Below are 12,916 nucleotides of genomic sequence, written 5' to 3'. Positions count from 1 at the left end.
CGTTTTCCACATTAAACTATAAACTCCTGTAAGATCGGTCGGAGAATGCAGTAAGAGTTTTCCAAAAACAATATTATGACTGGGCTGCAGGTTATGAGGGCCATACAAAAGCGAAGCCTATAAAGACAATTTTTACCACAAAGATTGTAATATATTGCGAGTCTTAAATACAAAATTTGACATCATTACGCAGATAAATGTGACTAGGATTGTCACAATACTGAATATTGATCTATATAACAAATACCGAACCGTTGTATGGAAACCGCTGACCAATATGGACAATGTTTTAACACCGGATGAAGAACCCATTATGAAGTACAAATGCCAAATTTCAAACAAATCAGTAGAAAATGTGACTAAAACCATCAAAATAACGAATATCGGGAGTTACCGTTATTGGGGCCAATGTTCCGCAACCGAACAACAAATATCACTTTTTAGACAAACCCGTGGAAAATAAGGCAAAATCATGGAAATACCCAATATCTGGAGGTATCGTTATATGGGGGCTATACGAAAACGTGGACCTAGATATTCAAGGTTCTGTCATCGGAGTCAGAACCTATTACGAACTGCAAATAACTTCTTTTAGACAAATCCGTGGAATCTTATGATGATCATGATCATGAATTTTATGCTGATCATGAATATATTTAATATCTAATATCTATTTAATATCTATGACGAATATTTAGAGGTGTTACAATCTGAATTTGTGTTGTACCAATATCAATTCCCATCTTGTTAGGGTTAGGGTCGGAATAGATACCTATCGTTGTTAGATATGAACGCAAAATATATAGGGGGCGAAATGGACCAATATAAGTTTTTATTTTGCTATATTTGCAGTTGCTACACAGGTCAAATTTATAGAGCAATCGAAGCGTAATTTTGCATGGGGATAGAGCATAAGACAGGGAAGAAGCTTTTTATTTTCGATTGGATTTGGTCATTGGATAATGTTACGGGGGTGAAATTGACCATAGCAAATGTAGTTTTCTGGAAAATATTAATCTAGTATCTGTGATCTGTTCAAGCAGAGGAACCTTATATTGATTTAACACAAATTGTTTATCCCCTTAAGAACCAACCTCGATATTTGAAATTACCTTTAAATGTCATAGCTTTTTTGATTACTGGTAATGCAAATGGAATATAGTTGTCATTATTTTTGGGATACTGGGAAAATCTTCCATTGCGCCATCGTTGGTACATTTGTGTTTGTTCCATGCAAAACGGCTTTCGGTTCATGATCTACTTTTTTTTACAAATAGATGTATGTATGCACAGTTATGTTCGTATTCTGCTGTCCGAGTTTTAGTAGTGCTTCATTTGAGTTTGTAACTCCATTGATGATGGTTTTCGATTTTAAAATAAAATTTATTCAAATCCTAATGGCCTAAAGGTCTTTCAAGTCCGTTCATATTCCAAACAAAAGAGATCAGTAGTGGCAACAACCTTTAATTCCAGTCATGTCTTGTTGCTCCATCCTGAAACTTCCCTATGTAAATAATAATCGAATGCTATTGATGAAGCAACACAAATGCTTGTCGTCGCCATTGGCCCTTGGCCTTAAATCGTAAGTCAAATTTAATATGCATAAATACAATGACAATACATATTTTAATACAATGTCATGGAGAGAAGATGTCACAACAACAATGAAAACAATAACAACAATGAAATGTCATCAAGAACCAAGAAATCATTGCCTAGGGCAATTTTTGAATAATTCAGAGCGTGTCCTTTGCCAAAATGTAAATTAGTGAACAAACAAGGAAAAGTAAGCAACTACTTGAACTTATGGACATGATTTCTGTTTTCTGTGTTTTTCTTTGGTTTTCCTTGGTTTTATTTGGTCTTGTTGCCAATAGGCAGGCCTGCCACAATATTTATTTGCTTTTGCAGCGCACAAGTTGACAAACCCAGTGAAGAGGTCAACATGAAGTGTATGTCATGAATACTGATTTACAGAGACATGTTTTTCCACTTGTGCTTGTGGACTCTTGCCGAACAATGTTTCGGAAGTATAAACAAGCAGCTGACTGTGATTTAATCAATGAGTTAATTTTTGGGAAACTGAAATGAAATGAAAATAAGGAAAGAGGAACGAAGAAGGAAAAAAAGGAACGAAAGTATAAATAAAGAAGCTGACATTAAGGAAAAAAAACATATATTTTTAAAGACGTATATATTTTCATATTTAAAGATTGTTCAAGACAAAGGCAGATGAATTTGGTGAATTCTGTTATCGTAAATTGAACCCTTATTTTCCTGTAATAGAAGGAACGTTTCTCCAATTCATGATTAGCATTTTTAAAAATACACTGTGCAACACAAAAATAATTTCTGGGAAAATCCAGCGGATTATGAAAATAGAGCTAAAAAAGATTACACGTGTATCGGCGTTTTGAAAGTTTACATCGCAAAAAAACCTTAATAGAGGTGTAATTCTTCCCTCTTCTATTTTTTCTTTTTAATTTTCGGTTCAAGATTTCTTGGAATATTTTTATTTGAGGTAGTGTTTTTGACAATATTGGCATTAAAAATATGAGAAAAATTTTGGTCGAAAATTTTATCCCACAAACGAGTCATGAAATTGGTCTTTTTTTTATCCCTTCTCCAAAAAATGGTTAAATACCCCTTTAAAATGGGATCGTAGCAATCAAAAATATTCTTCTTTGTAATAAAATTGTACCAGAGGTCCTAGAATACACCAAACTTCTACATCTTACCTAAACTCCGGGTATTCCAATACATTAAAGAACATTTTAGGCTAAAAGCCGTACTTTGTGTGAGTTTGTGCAAAAATCTCCTACAAAGCATAATTTTAGAAAAATGACGTCAGAGACAAAATTGTTCTACATCAAATTTTATTGTAAGTCTCCAAAGAAAAGAAATCTCTATATCCATTATATATCAAGAACATATTTGCATCAATGACATAGACATACACCTCATTTCACATTCTGAGTCAATTTATGCATGCCTCTTCGCTTGTCCATATATTTGTACCAAAAAACCCAGAGTATTGTTGTTATTGGACTTTCTGTCCAAAAAATTTATAGTAAATCGGAATATTAGTTCAGGACTCTCATAAGGTACACCGATCTGTACCATATATGCCCGTCTGCTCAAACTTGATCGTCGCAATTACGAATTTTTGCACGAAGTCAAGTTTACGGTCAAGATTTAATCATAGAAGCCCTTTGTAGGGAAGGTACAAGAACGAATGAAACTATTTCGTCAATCAAATATTGAAATTGTGTGCACTCTCTGAAATTTTTGCGAGTGAGGGAGTTTCCAGAAAAATTGACAGTTTTTGCACATTTCCGATTTTATCTATGTTTTATATAAATCTTATGCTTATATTCTAGAGTTCTCGTTTGCAGCAGCTGGTCAGACAACCGTTATTTCACTGGACAAATTTTGGGCGTTAAAATTATATATCCTCTATATATATATATATATATATATATATAAAAGAGTAGTGAAATATCTGACTGAGAATCAACACCCAGATACCCAACTTTTGCATGAAGCTCAGTCTTGGTGCGTCGACTCATGTGACTAAAGGGTACGAAAAGTACTAAAATGAAGAAAAAAATGTATTCTTCAATGAGAGTCACTGATGGAGTGCAGGTTAGGTTATCAACGAGTTTTTTTGAGATTCGAAATTTAAGGTAACGACGATTTTGCAACAACGAAAAATTTCTAAACTGGTACTATTTGGAATTATGTGAACGGATATAACTAAAAACCTGAAATTCGGTATGAGAATAAAGGTTTGGAAAGTAAGTAGCGAACTGTACTCTACACCTTGAAATCTTAAATTTAATATTAGATGTTAAAGTCACTGTCCATCCTATATTTGTACGAAAAGTATTGAATGGTACTATTTTTAGCAATGAGTGAAATGAGAGAGATACAATTCTGAAAATTTATATTTGTAAAGCTAATGGTATTTTAATTTGGCTATAGTTTGGAAAGCGTCCTATATTTGTACGAACAGTATAAAATGGTACTAAATTTGGTATTGGGTGAAGGAACAGGGCTGGAATCCGCAAATTTGATATTGAGGTCTCTGTTGGTATCTGGAATTGAGATATCGAGGTAGTTTTGGAAATTTGCAATATATTTGTACGAAAAGTGCAAAATTTAGTATTGGGTGAAGGAATGGAGTTGAAATCCTGAATTTTGATGTAGATGGCACCGAAAAATACTAAATGGTACCAAATTGCATATTGGGTAAAGGACTGGAATCCTCAAATTCGATTTTTAAGTCTCTGTTGGTATGTGGGATTAAGATATGGAAGAGGTTTTGCAGTACTATATAGTACTATATATTGCAGTACTTTATAGTAATTAATTTGGTATTGTGTGAAGGAATGGATCTGAAATCCTGAAATTTGATACGGATATCACTTTTGGTGTATGTGGGTTAAATATAGAGATGGTTTTAGAAATGTGTTCTATAATCATTCGAAAGGTTCTATAAAGTAATAAACTGGTCGAATGGATAGATCTGGAATCCTGAAATTTTACTGACTCTTGGTGTCTATGTTTGAAAAAAATATCTGCTTGTGCGTATTATAATTACAACATGGTACTAAATTTGGTAATGGACAAATTATGAACGTATGAAAAGTGGAAAATGCCAGAAAATACGCCGTACGGGTGTTAGGATAGAATTGGAATTCTGAAATTTGGTATCGAGGCCACTCTTGGTTTCTTGGTTGAAAAGAAGGATGATTTTTTGGACATGCGTAGTATAACTGGACGAAAAGTATAGTAGTGAATTTGGGATTGGGTTTTGAATATGGCTTGAATCCTGCAGTTTGTTATTGAAGTCATTGTTTGTTTCTAGGATTTATTGCCAGAAATATAAAAAACAAGTAAGAAAGCTGTAAGTTCGACCGGGCCGATCTTTGAATACCCTCCACCATTTTTGAATTTTTTTTTTTTGAACCTCAAATACCAAATTTAAAACATTTCCTGTGGATAAAGTCGCTCAAATACCGAACATAGGGAGGTACCGTTATATGGGGGCTATACCAAAACGTGGACCTACATGGCCCATTTTCAATACCAAAAGTCCTGCGGACATAACTTATCAATCTACTTCATTTCGTTCCGAAGCTTGAGTGATTTTCATAGACGGATGGACGGGCGGATACCGCTAAATCGACGTAGAGTTTTATGCTGATCCAGAATATATGAATACTTTGTGGGGTCTAAAATGCATTTTTCGAGGTGTTACAAATGGACAAACTTAATATACCCTCCATTCTATGGTGGAGGGTATAAAAACTATGATATAATTTTGGACAGAAAAAGGCCTAACACCGATTGTTGGAACGAATCTAACATTTTAAGGTGGCCTTTTCGCTGACGAAGTAGCGGAAACTTGCTAGTTCAGTATAAAATAATTGAGTAACAAATAGGGCTGGATTTTTTTTTTTAATAATTCTATTTAATGTCTTGAATCATTGATATGTATATATGCCATAAACACAATCAGGAACTCTACCCATATACCAAAAAAAAAAAAAAAAAAAAAAAAAAAAAAAAAAAAAATACAATATATTTTTTAATACTGAAACCCATTTCAATTCCAAAGAAATCTCCACTTCGAAATCAACAAATTTAAATAATTAAAAAAGAAAATATGTCGGGTTGGTACTTACATAGCAAATAATTTTGCAAACCAATGACCACAGCAAAGGTTAATAAATTGTGAACAACAAATGGTATGGTCCAATATGACGTGCCACTCTTCATCCTTTAAATATTTTGATAATATTGCAAATAAACCCGATTTGATAGTCCTCCAAATGCTTCATTTTATCCTGTCACCCCGGCCAGGAACTTTGTTTGCAGTGTGTTTGTTTTAGGGCGCGTCGTAGGAAGGGGTGCGTTGAAATGTTCAGTTCTGGTCTCGGCTATGTTTCTGTTGGGGGTGCTGATTCGAATTCTGCAATGTTTGTTTTCGAACCGTTTGCGGTTCTGTGTGGGTGCTTTTGTTGCGGCTTAGAAAATTTGATTGCCGTTATTGTTGTTGGGCTAAGCTGCCACTCTGATGCTGGCAATGAAGAGCTGGATGTATGGCGGAGGTGGAGAGCAATTGGGAGGGTGTTACAATATTTGTTGTCGTGGGCCTATTGTAGCGCCGCTTGCTATTACAGTTGTGGCGGTGATGCTGCTTGTATTGACGTGACTTCCGTTTCCTGTTTACTGACCCAACCGGCTGTTTTTGTTGTTGTTTTTGGGTTTACATTACTGCGGTTAACAGCAAAACGAAAACTCATTATCGGAATGGTTAACCATGATGACCAGCCGACTGACCGACCTACCGACCGACGGACTGACTGGCTGACTGTTTTCCCAACTCTCTGTTGCTGTTTATGTTGTGCGTGACACAACAAGTTTTGCTCCTCTCCCTCACCACCGCGATGTCGTCTAAGGGGGTCTCAGTTCGGTTGCCTGTCAAAGTTGTGGTCAGGATCGTTTCCCAGGCTCCCTCGACGTATCAACTGATTTCATAGGTTATGCAATGCATTTGTAAGCATTTTGAATAAGTGAAGCTGATGAATCTTCCGTTGGCTTTTGTTAACTCAACAAGCACTAGGTGTGTCGTTGTTGTTGTTGTTGTTGCTGCTGCTTCTGTTGTTGTTAATAGTGTTTGTGTTGATGTTGCTACTGTTATTGGTATTTGTTCTTGTTTTTGTTGTTGTGTGTTTTCTTTAAATGAAATTTCATGTGAATCTCAAGTTGGCCAACAGAGAAAGGCAAACTTTTCTTTTCCACTTCCACTGGATGTGCGTTGCGGTTTTAGCCATGAACTCGTTACACGCTCCACCACTACCACCACCACTTGGGTATGTGTGCGTGTTTGGGCAAATGCTTCGACTTGAATTGAAAATAATTGTATGGAGCTGCTACGGCAAGAATAGGCTTTCAAATTGCATAGCCTTTTGGTTTATCCGCCTGAAATGGGAAACAAACAGAAAAAAGAATGAGAATGTAGTAAATATCTTCGATCCAATAACAGCAACAAAATACAAAAAAATAAGGTTCAGATGTTGTGGTCCATGTCTTCAGACCTGGGTTAGGTTAGTTTTTGTTCTTCGAATTGAATGGAAATAAAATTGTGTTAAAAAGGGAATTCAAACAACAGCAATCTATCTAAACAAGAGATAAAAAGAGAAACTGCCACAACCTAATGAAGGCCGGTGGGTTGAGGGGGGGATGTGGAACTATTGGTCGCTATAGGTCGGAGTAATTGTTTTGTGTTCAGACCTAAATTGCAAAGTTTCCTTCGTGCCTTCATTTACTTTACAGTTGTTTCATTTAGTAATTTCATTTAGTATTTTCTCTATATCCGCACACGCTGCTGGCCACTAGGTGTGGTTGTGTGGTCTGTTGTTCGACCGTTCAAGCCTGATACGAATTAAGTAAACATTTATTCAAGCCAAATGAAATGAGTCTTTTTTTGCCATAGAGTTTACAATAACAGCAGCAATAAGTAAAAAAAAAAAAATAAAAAATGTATGAGCTCTAAGAAAAGAGCAAATTATTGTTTTGATAGGATCGTAATTGCTAAAGCATTACATTGACTTTGTTGAAATTGTTTATTTTTTGATGAGGAAATAAACTATGTTTTTTTAGTAGACATTAACAATTTGTGTGGTGGAAAGAAACTACAAATCCCTTTAAGGACAAAGTTTAAGACCCTTAAAATGCAGATATACAGGGTGAGATGAAAAAACAGCAACCAATTTCAGACTGCTGTCATTTCTAAGCCTCTTGTTCGACAACTGTTAAAATTATTCCAGTGCCAGCTCATTATATTGTTTAAAAGCGTACAAAAGCATTTTGGTGAGAATTTTGCAGAAAAGAAGTTATTCGTGATGGAATTTAAGCGTGATAGTGTGTTTCCTTTATATGTGGCTGGAAAACCACAAGTGACTACCGTTAGAGTACTCCTACTACTAAATGTGAGTAAATATTTTGTGTCTCGTACTCGCTTGATACCGTGATACTGGTAGCGTAGCCCGAAGTCAAGAAAGTGGACGGAAGAAAACAGCAACATCAGCAGAATTGGTTCGAGAAATAAAGAAGAGACTTGATCGAAACACGCGTCGCAGTGGCCGAAAAATGGTTTGTGAGAAAACATTCGTTGTCCAGCTGTTTGTAAATAAACAAAAAAAGATCAGCTGAAAATGTACACCGTCTGTGGAATCACTCGAGCTTCCGAACGAAACGAAACGAAGTAGGTTGACAAAATTTTACTCAAATGTATATTATGTCTGCAGGATTTTTGTTATTGAAAATGTAGGTCTAAGTTTTTGTATAGCCCCCATAAAATGGTACCTCCCTATTTTCGGTATTTTGGTGATTTAGCGTCATTTTTCACCGGAAATGTTTCAAATTGGTATTTGAAGTTCAAATGGATATTACAGCCTACGACAGAAAATTGTATGCGCAGGTCCACGTCTTTGTAAAGCCCTCATAAAACGGTATCTCCCAGTATTCGGTATTTTGATCATTTTAGCGACATTATTCACCGGAATTGTTTCAAATTTGGTATTTGAAGTTCGTAATGGATACTAAAGCCTAAGACAGTAAGTTGTCTGTGCAGGTCCACATCTTTGTGTAGCCCCCATATAACGTTAACTCCCTATATTCGGTATTTTGATAATTTAGCGTCATTATTTTCCGGAATTTTTTTTTTTTTGAAGTTCGTTATGGTTACTACAGCCTATGACAGAAAATTGCCTGTGCAGGCCCACCCTTTCGTATAGCCCTCATATTACCGGTACCTCCCGATATTCGGTATTTCGACAATTTTAGCGGCATTGTTCCCCGAAATTCTTTCGAATTTGTTGTTTGATGTTCGTAAAGGATATTACAGCCTATAACAGAAAATTATCTGTGCAGGTCCATGTCTTCGTATAGACCCTATATAGGGGTACCTTACGATATTCGGTATTTTGATGATTTTAGCACATTATTCACCAGAATTGCTTACAGCCTTTGATGGACAATTGTCTGTGCAGGTCCTCCCTTTCGTATAGCCCTCATATAACGGCGCCACTCGATATTCGGTATTTTGATGATTTTAGCGACATTATTAATCGAAATTGTTTCAAATTTGGTATTTGAAGTTCTAATGGTATTTGAAGTTCTAATATTTTTTTAAATTAGACTTTAAAGTTGTTATTTAAAATAAATTGTTGTATCATAAATTCATCCAGGATACATATTACATGATTGTCAATACAATAAAAGCATTACCTATTATTTATACATAAAGGCCACATGGAAACTACCATCTTTTTCTTGAATTTCCTGGCACTTAAAGCGCTGAGTGTTGTCTGACGAGACATTACCTCAAAACATTTGGCATTCACATCAAGTACACAAATTTTTGCCCAACTATGACAAGATACCAAAAACGTTTTCAAGTCTACCATAGCCAATCAACGAATTCAGTCGATAACGAAATGTTGTTCTAATTCCAGGCAGTCATTAGGGGTATGGCAAGGATGCTCACGAAATGTCTTCAAAGTACCATCTTAGATACTTGTGTGAGCGTGCGTGTGTGTGACACAAACATTGCAATCAATAACCACACGAGTTGAATGTTGAGAATCTCGTGCCACTTTTGGATGTTGTCAATTTTGTGCTGTACACCGACTGTTTTGCCATTTGCTGTGAATGCAAATTTGAACGCAGAGAACAAACAGAACTTAATTTTGTGACCACGTTTCTCGATCATCAACAGTGCAATTTTTTTAGATTTTACATTTGTTGAAAATTTACAAACGATTAAGAATATTTAAGCAGTCAGCAGTATGCTTTTAATAAAAGAGATCGGAAGTTTTATTTGAAAATCTTTTGGTTTCATAATTCAAGATATTTCAATTCTGGCAATTTTGGTGAATATCGGTTCAGATTTAGATAGAGGTACATATATTTTCGTCCGATTTATATTGGTAGCCATGCAGGGCGAGATGTAAAAACTGCAACCAACTTCAGAAAGCTGTCAATTCTAAGCTATTGGATATGGATCCATTCCTTCAAAACGAAATGTGCTTTTATTTTTTCCGAAAAAGGAAAACTCGTAAAACATATATATAATCATGAAAGTCCAATAAAATTTGGTAGGATGTTGAAGTTTTGATTCAGATTTTTTTTCAAAAAATTTTGCATTTTGAGTACGAACAATTAAAAAACATTAAGTTCGGCCGGGCCAAATTTTTAATGCCCTCCACCTTAGGGTAAAGGAAACATTAGAGTCCGTTATGACCCACATATACCAATTTTTAGACATATTCATGGGAAAATGTGCCAAAAATCATCAAAATACCGAATATCGAGAAATACGGCTATATGGGGATATGCAAAAACGTGGACCTATACATACAGTGTTTCGCCAAAAGAGCTAGAACCCATTGAGACCCGCAAATATCATTTTCTAGTGGCAAAAACCATTTAAATACCGAATATCGGTAGGTACCGTTATATGGGCACTATACCAAAACGTAGACTTATACATGCAATGTCTCGCCACACGAGCTGGGACCCGTTAAGACCTACAAATACCGATTTTCAGATAAATCCGTGAAAAAATGTGGCAAAAATCATCAAAATACCGAATATCGGGAGGTACCGTTATATGGGGACTATTCCAAAACTTGGACCGATATATCATTTTCAATATCAACCATCCTAGACAAAATACAAATTGCTCTGCTAAATTTTGGCGCTCTACGTCAAATAATGTGGGCTGTATCGTGATTTCAACAGACGGACCGACAGACGGACATCGTTAAATCAACTGATTATGAATATTTATACTTTATGGGGTCTACGACGAAGGATGCTACAAACGGAATGACAAAGTTAATATACCCTCCTTTCCAAGGTGGAGGGTATAAAAATGTGGAACTGTTGGAACGAATCTAAATTTTTAATGTGAACTTTTTATGATCGAAAAGCAAAGTTATTTTTTGTGAACATTTTGACCTTTTGTGAGGGAGGTGTTAGATGAAGTGAACCGATATTGCCGATCTCCGCACCAGCCAGTCATTCAGAGAGACGGACGGACCTTCTGGAGGCATATGACAGAATAAGTCTAAACGAATATGGCAGAATCCCTAAAATGCTTTTCGAATATCGTAATATTTATATAAAAAAAATTGTTAAATTCTAAAAGTGCTACCCTATAGCTTATAATTTTGAACAAGTAAAAATGCAGTCGGGCCGAACCTTGAATACCCTTCACCATTTGAATGAATTTGGAAATTATCAAAAAATAAAATAAGTTAAAAATTCTGTTAAAATCTTAAAAATGTTGGCTATATCCATTATATTGGGGTCTATACGACGTGGACCTACACAGGCATTGTTTGTTATAATCAATTACCATATTCAAATGAGAAACGTGAAGTAAACGGTGAATAATGTAGCTAAATTCATTAAAATACCGTATATAGGGAGGTACCGTTCTAACGGAGCTATACGAAGACCTGGACCTACATAGACAATTTTCCGTCACAGGCTGTAGCATTCATTACGAAATTCAAATACGACATCTCAAACAATTTCGGTGAGTATTGTAATCGTCAAAATACCGAATATAGGGAGGTACTGATATATGGGGTCTATACGAAGACGTGGACCTGCACAGATAATTTTCTGTCACAGACTGTAGTTCTCATTATGAACCCTAAATACGTAATTTGAAACAATTCCGATAAAGAATGTCGCTAAAATCATAAAAATACCTAATATAGGGCGGTAGCGTTATATGGGGGCTATACGAAGACGTGGACCTGCACAGACAATTTTCTGTCTTAGGCTGTAGTATCCATTTCGAACTTCAAATACCAAAGTTGAAACAATTCCGGTGAATAATGTCGCTAAAATCATCAAAATGCCGAATATCGGGAGGTACCGTTCTATGGGGGCTATATGAAAACATGGACCTACATAACCCATTTACGAACTTATAATGCGTACTGGCAAAATAAACATGTGAGTAAATTCTAGCCTCTATCTCAATTCGTTCGAAATAAATTCGCTAAATCGACTTAGAATTTTACGCTGATCAAGAATATATATACTTTGTTGGGTTTGACATGAGTATTTCGAGGAGTTACAAAGGGAATGACAATGTTTATATACCCTCCATAGTATGGTAGAGGGTATAAAAAGAAGAAAAAAAAAAAACAAGTAAGCAAAGGTTATAGTCGTGCGGGGCCGACAATGTGATACCCTACAACACTACCATATGTTTTCTGTATTTGGTTCATTTGAACCCCTAAATATTTTGCGATCATCTCCAAAAGCAAGAGTCCGCTCTGTATCTCTAAATTAAGATTCATCTATATGATTCGCTTGTCTGCGATATTTGGCTATATTCGTCAACGAAATCAGCATAAAAGAGCTAAAAGTTCGGCTTTTGTGTATTTCGGATATCGCTTGTAAGTAATGCTGGTATTTTTCACACAAAAGTAGTGGTCCATTCTACTCGCTGTCCTAAACTCCAATTTCATGCGAGATTTCGTGTCCTTTGGTTTCTATTTGTTACCTTTATAGCGGCTTCAAAATCAGGAAAATTTTTAGTTGTTAGTCCATTTCAACCCCCAAATATATTGCGGACATCTTTAAAACCAATAGGCCTATCCTCTCTAAGTCATACCCTTGTGAAAATTTTCATGAGGATCGGATAATAATTGCAATCTGTATATAACAGCCCCAACCGGTGTTGTAATGTGAAAAAATATTACAAAATATACACTTCAATATTTTAAGTCAAATTGAAAAAATCGCATGCGATAAAAAATATGAAAACATAAAAATATGTCACAAAGTACCAAAAAATTTATATTAACATCATTATTGA

At 35.5% G+C, this 12,916-nt stretch overlaps 1 protein-coding gene across 1 annotated transcript in view; it reads right to left on the bottom strand.

Annotated features, from left to right (window-relative positions):
- Positions 1 to 6,987, bottom strand: part of LOC101896333 (mucin-3A) — a 266,310-nt gene extending 259,323 nt beyond the window's left edge. The window contains exon 1 of the mRNA XM_011292830.3: positions 5,691 to 6,987. Within this exon, the coding sequence (XP_011291132.2) occupies positions 5,691 to 5,784 (94 nt within the window). The 5' untranslated portion in view covers positions 5,785 to 6,987. The remainder of the gene's footprint in view (positions 1 to 5,690) is intronic.
- Positions 6,988 to 12,916: the final 5,929 nt, after the last annotated feature.

The sequence above is a fragment of the Musca domestica genome, unplaced genomic scaffold, assembly GCF_030504385.1.
Source record: "Musca domestica strain aabys unplaced genomic scaffold, Musca_domestica.polishedcontigs.V.1.1 22, whole genome shotgun sequence".
Classification (NCBI taxonomy): Eukaryota; Metazoa; Arthropoda; class Insecta; order Diptera; family Muscidae; genus Musca; species Musca domestica.
The sequence above is the reverse complement of the archived record's forward strand: the minus strand, read 5'-3'. Positions and strand labels throughout refer to the sequence as shown.